We start from the raw sequence: 24983 nt of genomic DNA on the forward strand, positions 1-24983 counted from the left end.
TTGTTTTAAATTCTTTGCCAGTGCTTGGGGAACAGTAGATTCAGAAACCGGTTCTTCCGGTAGTTCGTCAATGACTTCGTAGGATATATTAGCAGTGCAGGATTTACTTAATCTGGGCGGAAAAAGAATGTTGTCACTTGAGCGGTTTCCCGCGTTTAGTTCCAGGATATTTTCACTGGTCTGCTCACCTGCTGGAGAATCCTCCTTGGTTGGACTGCTTGCCATTTTTGTCATAGGTTGTTTTTTTAGAGAAATCCTGATGAAGTCACTGTCATTTCTTTTTCTTGACTGACTTGCTGAAGCAATTTGCTCCTTAGCTGCGTGGATCTGGACCATAATTATGGCTGGCGACACCAGCAAATTTTCTGGATGACAGATGGGCTCCTGGGGGGGCTCCACTGTGCTGGTCGTATGATTTTCCGGCAGGGGCTGGAGTCCCACCACAGTTCTCAGAGCCTTATTTTGCATGACATGCGTGCTGCCAGAAGACCAGGGTTCCAACGTTGGGGCACGGAGGAGCGTCCCCCCACTCGTAGGCTCCCTTCCTTCGTCGACCGGGAGGACGTCTCCCGTTTCCACCTCAACCCGGCTTTTCGCCCAGGCTGCCAGCACAGGGGCAGATGCCGACCGTCCTCCGACCGTCGAATCGTCCGCCCCTCTCGCCACCGTAAGGGCCTGGCGGGAAGGCTGTGCAGGCTGGGCGCTGATGCTGGAAGAGGAGGAGGAAGGAGGAAGGAAACTCCAATGAGACGGGCAGCGGGCGTGTCGAAAGAGCTGCAGCGCCTTGGAGGTTCAGTGAGGCCGATAAATCCGAAGAGTCCAATGGGTCCCGGAGGTCCTCTGTGCTCCTACCCAGCCCAACAGGGGAGACGGGAGACTCCGAGGTAAGAGCGCCTATGTTTGTTGGGGCGCATGAAGCATTCAATAGGTCTGTAGAGGTGACAGATAAGCCATGTTGAAAAAGCTGTGCTCTGACGTTTGTTATGTTTGATGCGTTTGTACCTTCCTCCACTTCCTCCGCTTCGGTAGCACTGGGTAGTGGCTCCGTGGGATTCGAGCAGGATACAGAGGGTAAACGCTGGGTCCCGTCGAAAGGATTTTCAAAATCGAAGCAGGTTGAAGGGGTATTGCCAGGTGTAGTACAGGCCGAAGGGGCCACGGCAATATTCCTTGATACCTTCGGTTTTTGTGTTGATGGTTTCATTGACGTGATGTCGAGAGATTTAAAATTACTTCTTATGAGTCGCTGCTCTGCTGTGCGCTCTGTTTGAAGTTCCTGCGCACATGGAGAAATAAAAGAGCTTTCGTGTAAGGAGGTTTCACAGGGTCCACGAGGCTTCATTTCGAAGGGCCGTGTGCCGCGGGGATGCCGCGGACTGCCGGAGACTGCCTCAACCTCGCCTCAAGCTCCGCTCACCGCTCCGCGGTAGACACTGAAGTTAAGTAGTTCAATGGGGTCCTCCCACAGTAGACAAGGTAGAGAGACTGCCGGAGACTGCCTCAACCTCGCCTCAAGCTCCGCTCACCGCTCCGCGGTAGACACTGAAGTTAAGTAGTTCAATGGGGTCCTCCCACAGTAGACAAGGTAGAGAGACTGCCGGAGACTGCCTCAACCTCGCCTCAGGCTCCGCCTTTTGCTCAGGCTTTGTCCAGCAAATGTTCTTCAGGATCTCGCTCTGGACATAATATTCTTTTCACAAATAGTTCAAAACAAAAAGGGTTTCTGCTCTCCCTTTAAACTCTTCAGAAAAAGTTGCAAGTCTCTGTTTAAAATAAATGTCTCTAGTCCTTTACATGCAGGAATGATGTGGTGTAACAAATGTCTCTTATTTCTCTAGGCCCCTCCATGCATCTTTGGCTTTCTGGATTATTTAAGCGTTGTGTTGGTGTCCGTATTTCTAGCACTTATTCATCTCTCGGGTTTCTAAGGGTCCCGTAAGCCTCTTTATCTCTTTCCTTCTGTTCGTGGGGTTCAGCTCGCCTCCCTCCACCCTGGGTACCTTATTTCTCTCTGAGTGTGCTCCAGTGTGGTGGCGTTCCGGTGGGGATGTGGTCATTCACCTCTATTCTCTGCATTGTCAGCCTGTAAGCGTCTGCTTCTCGAATGCTGCCCGGCACTGCAGATTCCTTGGTGCTCATATCCAAAACAGAGGATTTTTTCCTCTGTTCTCTCCTGGCCTCAGTGCTGGTTTGGCGGGTCCCTGGCCCACCACAGCTGTGGGATAGGAGCCATGCCATTGGGGAAGTACCTTGTTGTCATCGTTGTATTACAAAACCAGTACCTGAACTGCATCCTGAAGGTGCAAATGTGGGCATTTTATTTGGAAAGGGTTTTCACGTCTCATTCAGAGTTGCATGTCTTCCAACTTCTCCATCTGGCGCTTGGTCTCTGATGCGCACTCCTTGTTTCCTGGTCTTTCCGTCACTTCTGCTTCTCTACAGTGTCTGATTGCTTGTGCAGGTTTTACTCTGTTCTAGCCTTCTCCCTCGTTCCGCACTTCTGCCTCATCTCTGTTCAGATCAACTTCTCTCACTCTGGAGCTTCTTCTACATTTCCGCCTGGCCACAGCAGTTACCTTCCATTTTCTGTCCCTCCTGTTGAGTGCTTCGTGTGGCTTCCAGTTTTGACATTGACACGGTCCAGCTTAGGCGCAGCTCTCTTTGTCCTCACCACTGCTCACTGCTTCGTTGTTGGTGAAGGGCCAGCATTCAGTGTCTCAATTTCTCCACATTGTACTCCATTCTCTGGCTCTTCTACAGGTCTCCAGCAGGTCACAACTCTCTGGGATGCTCACAACTATCTCTGCCAAGACCACATCGCACAACTGCTTATGCCAACTTCCACTGACTGGTTTTTCATCAATTGTGATTGTCCGGTGGTGCTAAGGGTTGCGTCATGTGGTCATCGCTATTGCAAGAAAGATTCAGGATTTGGTCAATTGTTTGAGGAACTTCACCTCCAAGGGACACATGTAAGAAGCTGCAGTAGAACTAAGTTTCTGATGTCTGTTTTTCTGCTGGACACAAGTTTACTGCTCGGTGCAGAAATGTATTTGTTGTTGCAGTCGTGTAATGCTCCTAGGTACTGTGGCAGACATTGAAATATGGAATTATTTCATGTGCTTTCCTTTCAAATGGTACTATAAATTGTATTGCTTTATCAAAACTAAGGTGAGCTATGGTTGACTCAGTGACTGTTGACAACAAAGGACAAGGGCTGTTCTACACTACCTTGTTTTCTCATGTTATGTTATGTTAAGCAGTAATTGTGAACACCATTTCCAGGGCTTCTTGCTGCTAACAGCTGGGATCCATAAAGCCCTTTGTTCACTCATGCATCCCCTCCTATGTCAGCTTATGCCCCCACTTGTATCATACCTCCTATTACTTTTATGCACTATTGTACCCAAATGATATGATATGATATGATATGATATGATATGATATGATATGGCATTTGTAACGCGCCTATACACAAGTGTTTCATGTGCTGTGTGCTGTGCATTTTGCTTGCTTTCTCTTTGAGTGCTGGTTCCTATTCCCCCACACCACCCTTCCTCTCATCAAAACTTGTCAGTCAAAGGGGCCGGTTATAGAGGAGAGATGAGAGGCTGAGCGTGTGGTCCTGTTTACATACACACCCACACACATGCACACGTCTTTAAATGAGTAGGTTCCTGCCATGCACTAGAGGTCATGTGGAGCGTGGCTGTGTCTATAGAGGTGAGGTGATGTGACAGGAAGCAGTGAGGGCCTTCGATTGGCTGCAGCAGCGGAGGAATGCAAATGAAGACGCTCCTAGCTGTGGCATACATTGATTGATTGATTGATTGATTGTTTATTTATATAGCGCCTATACACAATGTGTTTCAAAGCACTTCAAGGAGGGAGGGAGCATAGGAAAATACAGTTACATTCAGTAAAAGTCCTTGAAACAATACAGAATGTGAAAAATAACTATCGTAATAGGCCTGTCGACATTTCTGATAGTGCAAGTGCATAGAACAAGTAAAGCAAGAGGTAATGGAAAAGAAGGAGAACAAAGCAAGCAGAAACATTACTATGTCTGACGACAATTGATGTAATTCAGGTGGTATACAGGAGGAGGGGTGGGGGGCGGGGGGATATGAGTGGGGAGAAGGAGATGGACAAGGCACGCTACTGAGCAAATTGTCAGTGACAAATTTAAAAAGCAGGGAGGGGGGAGGAGGGAGAAGAACAAGGGTGGGAGGAGGGGAGACAGACAAGCTGCTATCAAAAGTCAAGGGAACAGATGATAGGAGTAAGTGCTAGGAGGGAGAAGGCTGAGAGGAGGGAGAAATAAGTAGGATGGGGAGTAGGAAGATAGTAGAAAAGGAGGGAATTATGGAGGGGGAAAGGGGTAGAAGGCAGGAAGGGGAGTCAGGGGGGCACACAGACACTCACAGGGGGGCATGGGGGCACAAAGACACTCACAGGGGGGCATGGGGGCACAAAGACACAGGAGGGCATGGGGGTACACAGACACTCACGAGGGCATGGGGGCGCACAGACACTCACGGGGGCATGGGGGCACACAGACACTCACAGGGGAGCATGAGGGCGCACAGACACTCACAGGGGGCAAGGGGGCACTCAGACACTCACGGGGGGCATGGGGGCACACAGACTAGAGTAGGCTAATTGCCCAAGGGCACTCTTCCCTGATCCTGTCGTCTACTTTTGTCTCCTACATTTCAGCAAGTGCTGTTCCTCTGCTGTGCCAAACCACTTGGTTGAAATGAATCTCTTTCATGCAAGCTGTCGCTGAAGTGGTAGTTGCAGACTGCCCCTCTACTTGGTGGCCATGGCATGACCAGCATGTTACTAACATTGGGGGTCCCACTTATTATCACCAGCAACAAAAGAAACATCCAGGGCTGAGCTATATGAATATCCTTTAAAGAAAAAAAGCCAGGATGTCATTCATATGGTGTCCTAGCTCATTTGCTGCGGCCATCTGACTAGTGGCATGCTTGAGGTTGCACACATTGCGCAACATGTAAGCATACGTTCAGAAGGGAAAGAGGAAACAGACCAATCATGGAGCAGTGCCAGGATTTGAAAGAAGCACTTTGTCCTTTTGTGAGGATCAGAACGGACTCTGTATGCTATAGCTGCGCAAATGGGTTGTACCTGAACAGGAGTCAAAGGTACAGCACCAGGTCGGTATTGGATATGCGTATCACAAGAAAGGAAGGCAATTTAGCGTTCATTCAGCTGTTGTGCCACTGGATTTGAAAGATTGCACTGTTGGAGTGGGCTCATACCTGTGAGTTGCGAGACTTAGCCTCTCAAGCGATCAATCATGCTGCTCCTGTGCCCAATGTATCTGTTTGTTTAGATCAGTATTTATGTATTTAGCAAGGCAAAGGAAAAACAGTGAATGTCTGCTTTTTACCAGGAGAAAGAGTAAATAGTGCCTATTTTCTGTTATTCACCAGGATGGCCTGGAATCAGCCTCGAGAGTGTCTTAGGGGGGAAGTCAGCAGTACCCACTGTCCTCATAAATAGTTTAGCGTTGTTACAATTTACCAGGACGAAGGCTGCATAGTGCAGAATCACTATTTACCAAGGCAAAGGAGAAATATTGTTGCATGTCTACTATTTACCAGGATGAAGAGTGAATAGTGCGAAATGTCTCGCATCTATCAGGAAAAAGGGTAAATAGTGCACATTCTCTACTATTTACCCGGAGGCCTTGGAAGCAGCTCTGAGATTGTCTTAGAAAAGAGCAAGTCATTACCTACTGTCGTGGTAAATAGTAATATTCTGCTACTATTTACCAGGGCAAAGGATCAATATAGTCATCAGTTCCCAATATCCTGGTAAATAGTGAATGAAGGTTAAATAATGCTGAATGTCTACTGTTTACTAGGATGAAGGCTACATTGTGTACAATCTCAACGGTTTACCAGAAAAATTGCAAACTGTGCAGAATCTCAACGATTTGCCAGGATGAAGAGTAAAAAGTGCACTGTTTCTATTTACCCAGACTTAGGATAAATAGAACAGAATCTCTTCTACTTACCAGAAAAGGCACATGATCTACTTTTTCCCAGGAGGCCTTGTAAGCAGTATCATTAGAGAGATCTGTAGGGGGTCTTTTGCTAATATTTAGCAGGGTGATTGGTAATTAAGGCACATTCTCTACCATTTACCAGGACGCCTTGGAAGCAGCTCCAATTGAGTCCCAAAGGGGATTTCTTGCTACTATTAAGCAGGATGATGGGGCAATAGTGCACATTCTCTACTATTTGCCCAGACTCAATAGAAGCAGCCATGAGAGCGTCTTAGAGGGGAGCTAATCAGCAGTATCCAGACTGTGCTAGTAAATAGTCCAGTTCCAACGAACAATGCCAATGAAGAATCTCTACTATTTAATAGGACGAAGGCTACATAGTAAAGAGTCTCCACTATTTACCAGAGCAAAATGGAGGTCATAGAGCTGAATCTATAATATTTACCAGGATAAGGGGTAATTAATGCACAATGTCTACAATGTACCAAAACTCCTTGAAAGAAGATCTGAGAGACTCCTAGAGGAGTGCTTATTAGCAACACCCATCAGCCCTCCAGCTATATGGAATACCTGTCTGCTTTACTCCCTAGATGTCTGACCTTTGTTGGTGCCAGCACTGCTGTGTTCATGTCTTTTGACCGGAAGCATCAACAACACATGCTATACAGAAGACTTCTACTAATATGTTATTTGATATGAAGAGGGCATGTAAAATAAACAGATTCAGATTATAATTTTGTTTTGTTTTCAAGGGGATATCATTTGATGAAACAGGCTTGTCACAATGTGCTAAGGTTTCACTGGTGTCTTACTTTTCTCTTCTGTTTGGAATAACACATGCAACTTCCATTTTCAAAGGCAATGTGCACAGAGCGCCAATAAGAAACGTGTAATATTTCAGCTTACATTTTATTACATTTCTCTATTTTTGCTTTGTTATACATCAGTATTTTTTTTACACTTCATTATTTAGGTTAAATGTTGCTCCATTGCTCCAGAGATTTGGATGTTCGTGCTATACCAATCTTGTTTAGCCAATCAACGTTGCCTACACCATTGAATAACATTTATTGAATTACTATTTTTAGTCGCAACAAATGGGAGGTTTATTTTATTGCACCCCCGGTACATTGTTTTCATGTAATACAGATTCTGTATGGTAACTGAAACACACGTCCATATTTAGTTTACATTTAAGGGCTAATAAAGGTGTGTTCCTGCCACTCCCACCAAAACCCATTGTCCAAATATGTGTTGCAGATTCTCTTAAAACCTGTGATAAAGCTGCAGAAGCCATGCAGGTTGATATGTCTGCCAGCATGAAGGTAGTTTGTGGACTCATGGCATCATTTCGCAGATGTTTATTGTGCAGTTGATGGTTGATGACTGAAAGTTTCAAATACTCCTAGACAGAATGATATGCAGCACAGACCTTTTAGAATAGACGTCCCTTCTTATGTACAACAAATATGGTTTTGCAATGAGGTGCTAAGAGGCACTTGGCATTCCCAAGTACACACAATGTTTGCTTATGCTGGGCAATCTGTATTTTTATACATGATCAAACATTACCTCTTAACCTTGCTCCTCGCCACCGTCCTAACAATGGCAAGGTGTGCCAAGCCGAACCATATGGTCTTATAATAAAAACACCAGGCACTCATATGCTGCTTCCGATACTTTAATAAACTTAGCAAGATTTTACTTAAGTGGCCGAAATCAGTATTCTGGTTTCAAACTCTGAGAAAAGGGATCCTCCAATTGAAAGTTTCTAGTGAATGATGAAAGTATGAGGTGGAGCCCATGTGCTGCTTTGTAAATGCCCAACATCGACACTGCCAGAGCATCTGCACGAAAGGTCATAATGGCTCTGCTTGTACTCGTTTCTCAAGCATACCTAGGAAGACAAATTAGGAGCATTATTTTCTGCCCCGTGTAGGTAATTGAGTCCTTTGCCGGTTCCAGATAAAGAAGCACATTTCCTCCATGTCAGGCAAGTAATAGCCACCAAAACACAACACTGGTCAGATCATTCTGGGGTTACACTTCATTCCTAAGCCCATCAACTGTAGAAGCTGAATCGTTGATCATGTAAGTTAAGAAACTGTGCTGACTTGATGGCCCATTTGAGTAAGGACTGTTCTTGATGATGAAAGTCAGAAAGGCCTGAATATCCTTGAACATCACCATAGGTTCTGTCCAGTTTGAAGACTAACAAGCTTAAATGGGTAACCACTGGCCCGGTTCCACTTGGTCCGACATTGTTGACCTTCTCCGCTTCATGCGTCTATTGTGCTCACTTTTAGGACTGAGGATACAAGTCCACTGACGCAAGAACATTCTTGTCCATTATCCAGCAGGTCAGATGGGTACCATTGGTATTTCCTCATTTCAATTCCTCAAAGCTGAAACACATCTTGCATATCAGCCTGTACTCATAACCGGAATCGGACTGAAGCAGCCTTTGGATGGAGGAGTTTTCTCTGACAGAGCTGAAGAGTATTCACTCTGTTTAGCTGTAAAAGGCCTGCCCACTTCTATATGGACATTCATTCTTCTAAACTGTATGCTTTGCGAAGAAGTCAGCTGACATTTCATGAAATGCATTAGACATTGTGGCTTTGGGAGACTCTACACACCCAATACTTATGAGAGATTACAGCTTCCTGGAAGGAGGCTTTTATCAGTAGGTCACCCAGCTTTATGTGGGTGCAGGACCTCTTTTTATGGAGTAGACCAACGAATGGAGCTAGGATCTTCATGAATACCTGGGGTGCTGATAACAGTCAGAACGGAAGAACTTTAAACTGAAACATCGAGGAGAATACTGTATACAGTAAATAGAATTGAGATATTCAGATAGGCCTTCTACATATCTACCGATGTCAAACAATCATCCGGACCGATTAATCAAAGAACATGCTATGGAGTCTCCATCTCAAGGGGCAGCACCTTATTTATCAACTCAATCTCTTCAGCACCAATGCAATTCAAAATTGGTTTCCTGACTAGAAAGTTGATAGATAAAATCCCTCCCTGCTCCTTAGAAAAGGAAACAAGACCATTGGCTCTCTTTTCGAAACGGCATTGAATTCCATCCTTTTGTGGTCATTGCTTCATCATCTCTGTGGGCATAGTTACTGTACACTCTGGAGGGGTTTTTATGAATTCCAATAAATACCCATATGTAACGATTTCTTGTGCTCATGAACATGCAATGTCCTCCTCTGCTCTTTGGAATGTGCATTCTGCCCAAACTGGACCATCCTCCTGGCTCAGCCTTCAAGCTGATATTCCAGCCTTGGGAGGGAGGGGGCATTGTGGAGGGGGTACGGTTTGATGACCTTTACCGGATGCAATCTTGGCTCAGCCACAAAAAGAGGTTCTTAGTTTATGCAAAGTAAATGGTACAGATGAACTGGGAGGGAGGCCTTGAGAAGTGAAATATACATCTATAAACTCCCCATATGAACTTGAATCAACGAGGGCTAGAACCGCAATGGGATCACAAATGAGAGACAATGATACTTGGAAAAGAATGTGATTTTTTTGGAGCGGATTGCAAAGAAAAACATTTCCCCTGTTGCTGTCCACTCTTCATGACAAGACAATTGGTATTTCTCACCAACCATAAACATTTTCTCCCAAAATGACCTGCCGGTCCACAATAAATTCATAGGTTGAGCTTTCTTCTTTGCTCCTTTTTTATCAGGAGTTAATGCTCTTTTAACATTACTATTTTGCATGGGTTCTGCCATATCTACCGCCTGCATTGTCAGAGTTGGTTGAAAGAGCCTTGGTCATATGTTACTTCTCTTGAGACCCTATAGATTTCTCTGTTAGACTACTAAACTGTAGTTGGTTAATTTTTAATCACTGATTGATATTAACTATGCTGATGTATTGGAGCAGTCTACAACCAAAGTTAACACATGTTTTAATTCTTAACTCAAGCCATGAGATAAGGCTGCCAATGTCGCTTGTGCTTCATCCTTGAACCAAGTGTTTCAGGTTACCTGTTTGCTTTCCCCTGTTTTGTGGATAACAGCTCAGTCTGTTTCTGGTGTTTGAAATGCTTTTGTTCAAAGATGGCTTTAAAATGGACTATGAAATTACTATAATCCTTGAGTAAAGGATGCAATATTCAGGACTAGAGAGGTATCCCAGACGGGGCCACTTTAAGAAGGTGGGACAGGATGAGGACGACTGTGTCCCACTTATTGGGCAATTCTGGGTTTCACACTGTGCGAAAAAATTGCAAAACTGCCTCGCTTCCCCAATTTCTCTGACAGTGCTAAGTTGTTCTCACTAATGCATGTGAACCCAGATGGGTGAAGAGAGGCTACCATAGATGCCCAATTGCCAGAGGTAGAGAATGTAGCTGATCCTGATCCCATACTAGCTGACCCCCGGATTTTGGATCTGATTAATTCTATCCATCAGATCAGAATATTAACAAATTCACCATTTGAAGCTCATTTTGATTTAAAAATAAAAATAATAATTTGAGTGAAATATTATTATTATTAGGCTATTTATTGAGCGCGGACCCAGCTTCGGGAAGCAACGGATTGCTTTATAATCATAAGAGGGGGAAGAACACGGTGAGGGAATCAGAGAAAAAAGGAGAGGAGAGCTAAAAGGGGAGGGTGGGCAATTGGTAGCATGAAGGGAAGACCGTGAGGAGCCGATCACCGATTCTCATGTAGAGTGGGGAGTGCAGGGTGTATGGACCTAGGTGTTAAGGAGGAGCCATTTCTTGAAGAGGAAGGTCTTGAGCTCTTTCCTGAATTTTAGAAGTGATGGGCCAAGTCTGATGTTGATGGGGAGTAGGTTCCAGAGTATTGGAGTGACAACGGAGGCCTGTCTTCTGGGTCCTTCCTTTCTGCACTGTCATAATTCAATATTTCCTTTCTTCTGGTGGATCTCTGGCCTCTGGAGATGCTGAATCTCTCAGTGAGGTTGCCGTCAGCACTCCTCCTCAAGTGAAACAAACGGACGGACAAACTGTTACGAGGCCGATTGTGTATGATGGCGTTTCACTGGAAGATGGCTGTTTGGTGAAAAATCCTAACTAACATTCCCCACAACAGATTGCTGAGGTCTAGGGAAAGATACTTCAGAATCCCTACTGGGGAAAATGGAAACAATATACAGGAAGGGGACATCACCAGACCTGGAACCCTAGGAATAGAGATGGTAGAATTCCAATCTGTAGTTCTGTGTCCCTGATTTCTCCCCTACTCCCTCCAACACAGACCTAATTTTATGGAATTAAGGTTTCTGGCCACCCACCTTTTCATTTGCTTCCAGCCTGAGGTACGAGTTAAAATGTACAGGGGGGCAGAGAAAACATCTCCCAGTGGGGAGAGGAAAACATAGTGGAACCCATATATGAAAAAGTTAGATCCAAAAAATACGTGCACTGAAAAGCAAACTGTGTATGCAGCCAAATCAAAACAGCCTGGTAGACCTGCCACCACGAGGGAGGGAGGAAGTTGGGACATTCCAGGATAGGAAAAAGAACCTCGGGATAGGCACAGAGCAGGTTTCCCCCAGTCCGGTCCAGTACATCTTGGTCCACAGGAGCTGCTGAACCCTGCAGACCCACAAAGCTGTTCGGTCAACAACTGCAACTACTGCAGCTGAAATCCAAAACACTTCTGGGGGGAAAAGGGAAGTGGAGAAAATAATAAACAACAGATTTCAGCCTTTACTTTGATGGAAATCTGCAGAGGACGAGAAAACACAAATCAACTCTCTTTCACTAACCCCTCCCTCAAGAACCCAAGTTACAATTTACACCTGAGTTCCTTCTTGAAGTGCTGAGAGTAATTGTATTTTCTTGAAGGAAAATTTGAGATTTCTTTACTGATGTTCAGAAATTAAAATTCAGGTTGACAATGTGCTTCCGTGTCTTGACATTTCTCTTTGTGGAGTTTTATCTTGAATAAGTCTTTTCTTTTCTATGAATCTATTTAACCCTATTTTAATTCTCAGCTGAGATAACTTTCTAAATGCCTAAACTATCCTATTAATACTATCTGTCCTCCCTGAAGGACCTACCTCTTAGAGTTAAACTTTTAATGTAGCCAGTTCTTTGCTGGCTTCAGGGTATTGCCGGTTACACTTGTCTTTAACTCAATTGAGAGAACTACCTTGCATTGACTATTCTTTTGCCAGTGTCTTTGTTCGCTCTCTCTGCCTCGCTTTAAACACCTTTCGAAGTGCGTATCTGTGCTGCTGAAACAGTGATCACTGTCGGCGTGGAACTGCTACAGGTTGCACATGCGCGTAGAAAATATTGTCTTTCAGAACACTGCTCGAGGATGTGCATGCGCGTTGAGGAATTAGTTCTTCTGAATCCTACTCTCCTCCAGGTTAGGCGTCCCGTCTTATATCCATTTTTGGAGACACTGGTGCCTTCTCCCTGCGCGCAGCAGTTTAAACAGACAACACTAATCCCAAATTGGAGCGTGCACGGCAAGCAACTTTCTTCATGCGCTGGCAGCTTGAATCCAACAATTTTCATACACACGCTAGCGTCGCTCTCCCTTTATTTCTCACTGCATGTCCAGTTAAGAACACGTAGCCTTAATGAAGGGAGTTCTTACTCCCAGAATGTAATTATCACTAACTTTAACTCTTAACTACAGAGAATTTAACTTGCCCACAAGAGTCTTTCAGCTTTATGAAAACAGTCTTAAGCACTAAGCAGAGCAGGCTGTGCTCCCACCGATTTACTGGTTGTCCTGTCCCTCATGGATAACAGCTCACCACAGTCTTCTTCCACATGTAACCTCCCTGCAATTCCTGAATCTAAGTCCTGAACCTGGAGCTTAATCAAAACTGGTTGTTCCAGGATTACATTGACGATGAAAGGCAGTTAAGGACCAAACCAACTAACAGAAAAAATGAAATTTAGTAATGAAATACATTTACATGTAAATGTAAGTGTGACCAGACCTACTCACCCTACCAAGACAATACACCAACACAATACCTCAACCTGACACCCACAAACTATAGCAGATGGTAAGAAAGCAGTAGAGGTGGGCTGCTATACCAAACTTTAGCCACCAATAGAAACAGAAAAAGGACCACCAAGGCAACTACTCAGATGACTCCCAAAGAAGACTGGAGAGGCCAGAGCACTGAATGGGAAGAGGAAAGAAAAGGACAGAGCGGGTGAAATGAAAACCATACACGTAAGACAAACCCTAAGATTTCCCTAAATGGTGAAATACTGTGGATGGGGGCTGGAAAGGAGGCAGGGGAAAAGGCCAAGCAGTCAAACAAGGAATTAGGGAAATCAGCAAAAGCAAGGAATTGAAAGTACAACATTTCTGCAAAACTAAACCAGCGGAGTCCGAAAGGAGATTCACACAGCAGAACAAAAGGAGGATAACAGAGTCCACAGAAGAAATTATCCAAAAGAAACTACAACGGCCTCGACACATGGAAGATAACCGTTGTCTGGCAACCGTTTACATTTTTCATGAGGTCTAAAGGAACTCTGTCCTTTGACCTTGAAACACAACCCCTACAATGTCTGATTATCTTAAAATGGCATCATTGGGCACCACCTTGAAAGGGAGCCCTTCCAGTATGTGTTCCCCGTCCATTGCTTAACAGTCTCCTTGTGCTATTTATCTAAATCCTAACACTACTTCGGTAGCACTTGCCCCTTTGGGGTCTCCAATTCCCTCTGTGAATTGTGGCCCCTCAGAAAGAGGAAATAAACCCTCCACTGCCATGCTTAGTCAGAGGATTAAGCTTACTATGTCCATGGCCTATGAACATTCAAATGTATTCCTTCCTCCCCTAATCAAGGGCAGGTCCACTAGATGGATGGGGGTGTTGTGGACTGCCTACAGTGGAATTTCCCTTATTGATGTCTGCAGGGCACCACCTGGCTCTCTCCTCACATATTTATTAAGCACTATTCCCCGATCACCTGACAAACACTTAACAAAAGCCCTTTATTTGCCGAGATGGGCAAAAGTCCCAGAGGGTCCCCTTGGCAGAACATCGGAGCAAGTTAGAGTGGGGTTTTAAATGACACTTAGGCCGTCAACCATCATACTAAGGAAAGAGAAATGGACGCCGAGGGATCTCATATCTTAGGCAGACAATTCTATGAACCATACAAAAACATGCCTCCCATAACTCTTAGCACCCCTGTTATGTTAAGAAGGAGTCGCCAAACTGCCCCTACTCTCATTTACCAATCCTCATGTCCTTGCTGCACATTATGTTCAAATCTATTTGAGAAAAGCGAGACAAGAGAAAGACAGGTTTTGACAGTGGCAGGGATAGATAACTAAATGGAAGCTGTCGATAACGGCCAGGGGTAAGAGTGCAGGAAGGAGATCAGTCCGTTCTGACATTTCCTAGAATGGCACTTAGTTTCGTTCCCCCCACTACTTGTACCCCTCATTTGTCTATTCCCTCTTCTAACGAAAAACCGACTGTGTACCACCTAGCACTACACACACAAATCCCCTGCACATAAACATTATTTGAGCTATGTGTTACATCTTCATCTCAGTGCCTTCCCAGTGGCTCCTGAATGAGTGATGTCAGCGAGAGAATGTTCCTTTGTGGATGGAATGCTTGTGTGTGAATTTAGGTTCTTTCTGATGCAGTTGGTGCCAGCCTGCCTGGGTGGGTGCCAGTGAGGTTCTCCCCTGGGGAACTGGTCCCTTTTGCGGCCCAGCCTGTCTACAATGCCATCTGCCTATGTCAACTTAATAAATGGAACTTGGATGAACCTACAAGCTGCCTCTAGTCATCCTTAAATATAACAGTGGCGATGAGCTAGTGAAACAGGACCTATGGAGATCTGGACCAAGGCAAACAACTTAAAGGCAAGTGTCCTTACTGCAGTGAGTGTAGGATTAAGGTTGGAAGACTCACTGCTCCCCGGGATGAAGAGACCCACCACCCAGGGCCAGGTTGTGGCTCTGCAGGGTTCATTTGGAGCTACCCAGGGCAGTCAGTGTTTCACCTGGCAAAGAGGTGCCTCCCGAGATTTATCTGCAGCTGCCGAGGACTAAGATGGGGTGCACTGGGTAGGGAGGATCAAATCAGGTATCTGCAGCTTTGTCCAATTGAAGCCCTCTTGTTAAGCAAGAGCACCTGTACTTTAGTGGTGCTGTCCACTTATTGGGTCCTATACTGGGGGTGGCAGACCCATGTAGGAGGTGTTCAGTTTCTTTCAGAAGGATCGTATTGTGTGAGTTTGTAGCTATGTGCTTAAGGCAGGTCAGTACTTGATAGTGGCAGAATCAAGGCCCAGGAGTCCTGGACAGAAGGTGCATTGTTTCCTTGGACGTTTTGGTATTGTAGTCTTGTTTACAGGCTTGTACTGGAGTTCCTTGACTGTAGGTGTATGTGTGCATGTACAGCGGTCTAGCTCTGTTCATTTAGGAAGGGAGATGTGTTACATCTTCATCTCAGTGCCTTTCCATTGTCTCCTGAATGAGTGATGTCAGCGAGAGAATGTTCCTGTGGGGAGGGAATATTTGTGTGTGAATGTAGGTTCTTTCTGAGGCAGTGGGTGCAAGCCTGCCTGGGTCCTGGGTGCTGGTAAGGTTCTCCCCTGGGGACTTGTTCCACTTTTAGGCCCAGCCCTTCAACAATGCCTTCTGCCCATGTCAGCTTAATAAATGGAACCTGCATGAATGTACAAGCTGCCTCTAGTCTTCCTTAAATATAACACTATGACTAAGCTCTCCTCTTTAGCCCTATGAAAACGCCTCACCCCCCGCCTTACCGGATAACCAGGCCCAAAGTTCTGTAGTCTACCATATCTTGGGCTCTCCTGTTTGGATGACATATTCCCAAGTGTCTCCTCGAAACCCATAGAATGCCCACCAGCACACAGAAGCTGCACCATCAACACCACAGTTTGGCCATCTGCCTGTCCTGCTATTCCCACTAACAACCACGTCCTACATCTTTTCTTACAGAGCCAAATGCACTACTATATAATATAACTTTGCATTACATTACCATATACTGAATGTTGGTGGCAGGGACAGTGCCTTCAGTGAGGCAGTTCTGGACATTGCCTCTTTGTGATTGCATTTGCAGCAACTAGGGCTTTGTGTGATTTTTGTTATCCTATGTATCTCCCCAGGCTAGGCTTGATAGACAGTGGAAGACCTTGTGATGAAAGCTCCCCCATCATGTGTCTAAGGGCCTCATCACAAGTTGGGCGATATCCCGGCTGTAATACCACCCAACTGTAATAATGTTAGCGCCCACCGGATCCACAGTATTACCGCTGGATCACGGGTTGGGCGTTAATTGTAAATCCCCATTCCCCATTGGCTCCATTGGGCCCAATGGGGAATCTTCACGCTAATACTGTGCGCTAATACAGATGGCGGTAATACAGGGCACTAAATGGGATTTTCACCTCCAGAAAAAAGCCGGAAGTAAAACAGACCATTTAGCGCCCAACTCGTGATAGGGGCAGCATTTAAATGCAGTGGTAATACTGTTACCGTTGCATTTAAGGACTACAACCCAACTCGTGATGAGGCCCTAAGTGTGGTGCTATCCCCCTCCTCCTATTTCCCCATGAAGCACTGGTGTACAAGTCACAAGCCTCACATTTGAAATGGAGCCTTGCCTCACTCATTTACATGAGATTTGAAATTCCAGAAAGCCTTGCCAACTACTGGTCATTGTCCATTACTTTGAGAATCTTGCTAAGCCTAGAAATGTCACGGCCATCAGAAATGCAAAGGTGTCTGATGCTTTAGGGCTGGATCGAATTTCTATGTCCACCATAAAATAGAACGCCGAATGGTTGTGCAGAGATGACTTACCATTATTTCTTGGCATGGAAGTGTCTTGGTTCATAGTCACGCAAATAAAATCTTGGAGATGACATAGCAAACCTGGTTGTACTGTAAGAACCGAACAGTAAGTTCTTTACTAGACAAATTTGACAAAAGATGTAGGGATGGAAAAACCAGCGCCATATAGGCAGGCTTGAGAAAGTGCTGTGCGACATCTCAGAAATATGTGGCACACTATCATATATTAGCACCCAGGGTGGGGGGGGAGCTAATCAGGTTACTTGGATCGTAGGCTGAATCTACCAATACAAGCCAGCGTTCCAAGCATCCTCATGGCTGCTTCCCCGCCCCACCATCTAACCCCGCCATCCTCTTCCCTCAGTCACCGTTCCCAACCTTCCACTCGGCCCTACCGCACTTATCTTATTGTTTTTGGCGACGGCTCAACCGATACGCCAGCCTCCAGGGCAGTCATGTAAATGGAAGAGGGGCTCCGCTTGGAGCCCTGTCTTCCAGCTCTGGCAGCCATTTTGCTTAAGTATTTTGTATGAATGAACGTGACATCGCGAGGCGTTTCTTTCATTCATAAAAAATACATTACTATCAGCACCCCAGGTTTGCGGATTTCAAATCCGGGGTGCTAATTGCAATGATACCCAATTCGGTGGGCCAGATCGAGTGGTAACGGCACCGGGGCCCATCATCAAGGCCCTCTGTAACTTGGGCCACATGCCGTTACGACCCGATTCAGCCCGCCGGATCGGTTATCATTGCTTAACTATTTTTAAAAAGTGTTATTATTTTGCAAATGTTTAATCTATACAGCACATTTCATTGAGTTCATAATGTAACAATATGACACAAAAAAGGCAGAAACTACAAATGTGTGTAGTCCTTGATTGACTGTTAACATTTCTCGTAGACTTAAACTCAAGATTCTATGTTAAAGTGTAACTGAGTTCAAATGAACAAATATCGCAAAAGATAATTTACCCCTAATAGATTGATTTTGGAGGGCCTACATGCACCCTTCTATTTATTCTTTTCCTGTATGGTCATTGCCCAAATTTGTTCCAAGGAAAGGTGCAGAGTTTGCAGCAGCCTTAGGGGCACACACATGTTCCAGCAACACACAATTAGCCATGTGTAAGTTATAAAGGTCGATTATCCCAATGTACTAGGGCATACATATATATCCTAAAAGCAGTAGAGGGTTAATCTAAATGAAACATTTCGCTCAGCATGCTTAAACAGGTGAATAACCCAACCGAATTTAACAACCAAAGAATGTTGATGCTCCCTTAGGCAGACAAAATGGTTTAATTTGACTTACCCTTATCAGCCCCTTTAATGCTGTATCTTGTTATTGTTCAGAGGAAGAATCACAAATTAATCATTGAACAATGAAAATGTTAATATTTTGCTGTGGTTTGAACAGAATTAGAAACTGAACGATTAGAATTTGGCGATGTTGAATAGTTATCAATGCAGAGTCTGCCATTGAAAGGGTACAGGCTCCAACACTGAGGTGGCGTCAGAAAATTTAGGAGTTCCATGAAGATTATGGTGGACACTATCAAAGCTTTATCTCCTATTTGTCCTTCATTTTATTGGGCGAATGGGACAGCCACTTTTCGATGGGTTATAACTTTCCACTTTCCTTTAAAAATGTTACTGTGTTAATCCTTTTTATAACTCTTTTGAAGATACATCAAAATATGACTAAAATCATACTTTAAAAAACTTGACACAATAGCTGCGATAAATCGTTGCCTGGGCTCATGGTGATATGTACTGGTAATCCAACGCCTGCACGTTAGAATTCCGTTTATTGTTTGGATTACATCATATACCCTTATTAGTAGTAGAAGAGTCTGAATAGTCTCTGTGAATAAAAAATATGTACAGCCTTAAACAGTTATGTTTTATTTTGTGTACTTGCTATGACTGTTGATAAATTTGCAAGTAGATTGCATTTGCAATTTCATCGTAAAGTTTCTTGATCATGTGTGTGTCATGGATGTGCTGGAGGTGGTGGGATAAATGGGAGAGGACAGGGTGAGAAAAAAGGAAGATTTAAAGAGACTAGGAGAAACAAAACCAGAAGTTAAGAAATAAAGGGGAATGTGTTAAATTAAGGCAGGGATTATTTTGGTAAAGGAAATGTAGGTCGATAATTGCTTACTTTAATTTGGATTTTTGAACAAAAAATATAAACTGGGAATGAGGGAACAAACTAGATATCACAAATTAGGCTCCTTAATCTAACAACTATCAGCTGTGGTTGGGTGGAGTTGCCTACCAGTTTGGACCTTTGTAGACAGTTGAGTGAAAAAATGCTTTCAGCTTCTAGTATCTAAATCAACGATGTGGCATTAATCCTTCCATTGGTGACTTAAGAAAATCTAAGGCACAATGCACAGCTAAATTCGAATATAAAATAGATGTCATAATTTGGCAAGGAATATGCAGTTTAATAATCATGAGCAAATTAGATGTGGGGCTGTGGCTAATACAACAAAAACTGGTGTTCAATAGTTACTGAACACCTGTACAAATTGCCAAATTGACACTATGTGGGTCTTATCTTTGTTGGGATCATTCACTGGTGTCTGGAACTCTGCCACATCTCTTCGGGGAATGCATTAAGATCTGTAATGTCTGGGAGTTTTGGGGGGTGATTGTTTAGTTTTGGTTTTGGGGTCCGGAATAGCACAATATCCCATTTCAGCTATTTTTGTAAACTATCTAATTGATGCAAAACATTTTTCAAATCCACACTGATTATGAACATCTAGAGCTTTCATAGCTGCTTAGAAACAAATGTTGAGAGTTTGGAAGGTGGAGGACATGCTCCAAAATAGCCCACTGGGTATGTCCTTTTCTATACTTTACTATACTACTTAGTTAAATGGAGATCCTCTCTGAAGAAGTTTGATGTCATCATTTTAGATAGGTCATACCTTTAACATCAGATGGTTGTCCCTGTCTAGTTTTGTCTTTTGTTTCTCCAATGTGTCACTTAAATAGTTGTGTCACTTAACAACTGTTTAATGCAAGTTATCATGTTTGTATGGAGTGGGGGAGGTAATTATCTTGTACAAACATGCCCTGTCTAGTTTACATTGGGAAGCAACTCTGAACAATAAGATTAGCCCAAATGTGTTGTTCATTTAACGAATACCTCTGTTTGTACGTATTTGCACAACAAACATTTTAAAAAAAGAAAGAAATGCTGGGTGAGGTGAGATTTTGGAGAGTTGGAGGTGAGAGAGGAAGGAGAGAGTTTAAGACGGTAAAGGAAATAGGGGAATTTAAGGTGGCAGATGTGATTGGTAATTTGGAGAAACAAGCAATGGGAGAAGAGCTGCTCTACCATGGGTGAGAAAGGGGAGAGTAGAGATGGAGGGAATGGGAGATATAAGAGTTGGTGGGTGGGAGTAACATATTTTTGAGCAATTCGCAGTCATTAAAAAGAATTTGTGTGAAGATGAGGGAGCGGATTTTGAGGTCACAGTTGTTCACGTGTGACAGGAATCTCAGGGTTTTCCATTTTCATAGCTCTGCCCAGCTATGGCACTAATCATACCAAAAACTGAGGGCAGGGGTGGGGGGGGGATTATTTAAAGATGCTCCCACTGCTGCCTGTCTGCCATTCTAATGACATTTGAAAATGTAAGTGTCTAAATTGTGCTCCATCGTCCATGCCCTCCTGCCACCTACCCAGCTTGTTGGGAACCTTGCTTGTCGCATGCCTGACAGGTGACTGACCTTGTTTATCTATTTTGAGAGGGCCCCCAGGGTCTGCCATTGCCATTGTTCAACAACCATTGACGCCCACTCCCTAAGTATTCCACATTCAAACCTCACTCCCTGTTTTCCAACCTTGCAGTTGGGAATGGGTCTGTCGTCTCGTTTTGGAAGGTGGGAGCATTGTGTACTGATTATTTTCAATATCTTTTTCAAAATGATGGAGGTGTTTTATTTTATTTGTAAACTCAACTGTCCCTATCTCGATAGCTTAAGCTGTCCCTACCTTGATGCCCTGACCCACACTGGACCTGGTGTTTCTTCCCACACAAGTTGTACAGATGTGGCAAAAGTACTATGGTTGTTTTTAACAACTGAATTTAAAAGGCTTATAATTACAATTCCTCAAGAAAATGTTATACTTTGGGTGCATCATTCGTCACAATTCATTCCTATAGTTTAGCATAGGTGGACAACATGGTTACTAACTATGATTCTTTTTTTCTTGCAACAGGGATTGAAAACATCTTCCCCGACAAACTTCTTGTCCCGAGCTTGGTGGTACCCAGCATTCATCTTCTTTGAGAAGAATGTCCAGGGCACGGTGCCATGCTGCTTCGCCTGGCCAATCTCCTGGCCCCCCAGCTGCTTCAAGTCCTCCTGCAAGAAGTATTCACGTGTCCAGAAGATCGGGGAGGACAATGAGAAATCCACCTAAAGAAAGCAAAAACAAAAAACAAAAAAAAGACCATTTTCTTTCTGCCTACCAAAAACACATATGGCGCTACAACCAAAAGGAAAGCGTCTGTTCGCCGACGAATCTGTAAATGATGCAACGGACCAAATTCTGTGTGAAAGATTGTAAAGAAAAACCAAAAAAATGTATTATTCTTTGAAAATTGTGTTATCCGCTATAACATACAGACCAAAGGCCTTTGCGAGTGCCCATCCAGGGTTCTGTACTAATGGAATTCAGCCTGCAGATAGAAACTGCTCCTTGGGAAAAGAGCACAGCACAGAGGTTTAGTAATGGGGTTTGACAGAAGGTGCCAAAAAAACACATCTCGTGTTCTCGTGTTTCATTATTAACCACCAGCCAAAGGCACAGCCCAAGCCAGTCTGCAAAGGTGACTTTAAAAGACCAAGGAGTTTTAACAGTTCAGGGTAAAACACCACCGCACCCCAAGCAGCATTTATTCAGATAGAATTCATGTAGGTGTCTGGGTGGATGGGAAGCAGGAAGGGTGAAGGGCCGCAGGGCTCCCTCATTTACAGACAAGAACAGTGGTAAAGCCTTACAGTGAAACCTGGGGCCATTAGTATCTCTCTTGAGACATCATGCGTCAGGGTCTGCCTGGCTCAATATTTATTTTAATAATATATTTTTTCGAAAATTGTTTTTAGCTATTTTTTTTTTACTTACAAAAAATAAGAAGGTGTCACATTTTCTAAGGAGTGCGGTCAACACTGCACCAGGGTTTAAGCTACAGGATAGACTGATAAATGCTGCAAATTAGAAAGCAGCAAAACAAGATCCTCCTATTCAAGTCCGACGAATGAGTCAAAGATATTCACTCTTCATGTTGCTCGAGTGACCCCTTTGATTTGGCCTCTCCCATACTGTCTAATCTCTATTCTGTGTGTGCCCTCTTTAGAAACTACTTTACTCCACCTTGATAGAAATGTCAAGAGAAGCTGTTTAGGTAGCCTAGACTCAAGCACAGATGAATGTGGTGTTATGCACGGCTTAGATCTGAAACCTGTAGGAGCACCCGGAAAGCTTGATATGCACTCCAACATGGGCAGTGACGTGCAAATCTTACCACTCAGGAAATAAAGGCGCTTGAGCAGAAAAAAAAAGATCACAACACTTGTTTCCTGGCTCTTCTTTGTCTGGGTAGCGATGCTTGCATGTTGGAGCTGGACTCCTTCCCGCCACCCAATACAATACATGGTGCTAGTAAGCTGAGCGGCTTGCTTCCTGGAAGCCACTTTATGTAGTTTGGTTTCTCTGGGCATAACTAGGCCGCAGCTTCGCTTCAAGAGCTAAGTCTACCCATAAATAAATGGTATTAACGTGGCGTGATACAGACCTTGTCAGTAATACGAAATGGCCTTTGCTATTTTTTAAATATTTTCCCCCCATGGCACTTAGTAACATCTACAATGGAAGCCCATAAATGGTGGCCAGGTCTATAACTAGGCATGAATGTATTCTTTATTCCTCAGCTCAGTGGTGATAAATACACGCCGCCACTTCATTAGAAGGGAAGTGGGGTAATTGGACTGTGTGCTATGATAGAATTTGTAAAATACTCCAGAGGCAGCAAGTTCAATTAAAGAGTTCGCCATTCAATCGTGACAGAAGGGAGTGGGGTATCATTTAAGGCAGTACCAGCAGGGGACATTTTCTGTTGAATGAGTTTGCTGAGGACTTCAAGATGGCCGGCCAGCAGTGAGATATTTAATTTACCATTGCATTTGATATGAATGAAAGCTGTGTCTGCAATTCGTCGCTGCTCACAGGAACTAGCACTCGAACTCTGTTTTTTTTAAAGCACATATAATGGTCATCTACACATTCCAGCATCTCTAGACTATACATGCCTTGGAGTTTTGCAGAACTGCCCACCTATAAAGATACCAACCTTCCTATAAAATCGCCCCACAGTTGAAGGTCCTCTGAGTGAATTTGATGAGTGTTGACATGTTTGCACACTAAGAAATCCCAGCTGCCTTGCTCCTGTGGCAACTCCCTTTCCTACCATGAACCCCACATCATTCCACACTGGTGATACTTCAATTAACAAAAAGAGAATTTCAGGTGTTTCCAATGTTGTGTATTGATCTATTTGGAACCTTACTCTCAGTTATACACAGACATATTTGTTTGTGGTTCCCCTCACTGATGTGAGCAATATTCCACGGGTCCATCTTGGTTGGTTTCCAGACATTTATGCTGAATCTAGAGTGATGAAGGGGAACGTGTACATTGGAAATTAAAATTAATAATTTTTTCTAAGTTGCTGCTTATTTTTAACTAGTCCAGGCCAAGTCAGAGTGTGTCTTTCAGTCACCTTTATGCAATGAGTAATGCTGAAAGGTGTATGGTCTTGTTGCAGTGTAAAGCAGTATAATACGTATTATTGATCGAAAAAAAGCTATTTGTATTCCTTTCAAGACAAGTGCCGTTTTGATGTAATTTAAGTGCCTTGTATAGTAGACTTTTAATTCTGTACATACTCTGTGGGATATTTTGACATTGTGACATTGTGTTTGACTCCCACAATATTCTTTATTGAAAGAGAAGTACATATATATATATATACATATATATTTTACGTTTTATGAACCGAGTATACTTGCTGTTGTAAGCTAACATCGTGAACCCTGCACCACACTAAATTCTGTTTATGATTTATTCAACTTGCTGTACATGGGCAGGGTCGGCATTACTGTAACAACAAAAAGTTGCCCCTCCATGTTATACTTGCATGGCAACATCTGTCTGTCGATACATTTGTGCACACTCCCACTAATGTCAAGTTTACATTTTCTTTAAGATGTGTGTTGTTGAAAAAAACGGTGTATTTCCCCAGAATAAAGTCATACAAAGAAGGACATTCTTATTTGATATTCTGGTTCCCTGTTATCTTTTTTTCCAAACATGAGATGGATTTATTTATCATTCTCGCATTCTAATAAATTAGTGCATAGTCCATCCATTGAAGGCATAGAAAGGGAAGAAAAGGCATGTGTGAATTAGGAGGGGAAATAAACTGAGGGGAGGGAAAACTAAATCACCCCCAGCAATAAATGCATGTTTATGTTTGATGGAGGGCTGAGCTCATTGAATAGTGAGGCGGCCCTTTAGTAAGTGCTTTTACTCTTACATGCTCCCCTCCATCTCATTTTCCTGCCGTTCTGAGGCGTAGAGGGTAGCAAGCGGAGATAGCATCTCCTCTTTGCTTTTCTCCTCTTTCTCGAAAGAGCACTTGTGTTTTACGCTTGCATGTCATTTTCATGCAGGCGTACAACCAAATATAAAAAACAAAAAGAATATATTGCTGCGTCTGGGGTTAAACTATTGAAAATGCCTCTCTCGACCAACCCCCTTACAACCAAATATGCCAAGGGAATACGTGTTAGTTGGAATCCATTACAAAACGCTGCCTGCAAAACGTCATCTGCAGGTGGAATGTTTTCTCTCTTAAAGTGGAGAGCAAATGTTAAGAGTAAAGGCTTTAAGAGTGACGAAAATTGAATGCAGGGGACCAGCAACACGGTCGCCTGCATGCAAGTACCTAGCCCTAGACTTAGGATGGTAACAATTGTGGAAAGAGGATAAAACAGAAAGAATATAGAATACAATAGGACAA

General features: G+C 43.7%; 1 protein-coding gene across 3 annotated transcripts in view; it reads left to right on the forward strand.

Moving 5' to 3' along the window:
* SGMS2 (sphingomyelin synthase 2) overlaps nt 1-24238 on the forward strand; it is a 448152-nt gene extending 423914 nt beyond the window's left edge. For all 3 annotated transcript variants that reach the window (XM_069630859.1, XM_069630861.1, XM_069630860.1), the window contains one exon: nt 21119-24238. In XM_069630859.1, the coding sequence (XP_069486960.1) occupies nt 21119-21322 (204 nt within the window). In that variant the 3' untranslated portion in view covers nt 21323-24238. The remainder of the gene's footprint in view (nt 1-21118) is intronic.
* Nucleotides 24239-24983: the final 745 nt, after the last annotated feature.

This window comes from Ambystoma mexicanum, chromosome 6q, assembly GCF_040938575.1.
Source record: "Ambystoma mexicanum isolate Mex_15411 chromosome 6q, UKY_AmexF1_1, whole genome shotgun sequence".
NCBI lineage: Eukaryota > Metazoa > Chordata > Amphibia > Caudata > Ambystomatidae > Ambystoma > Ambystoma mexicanum.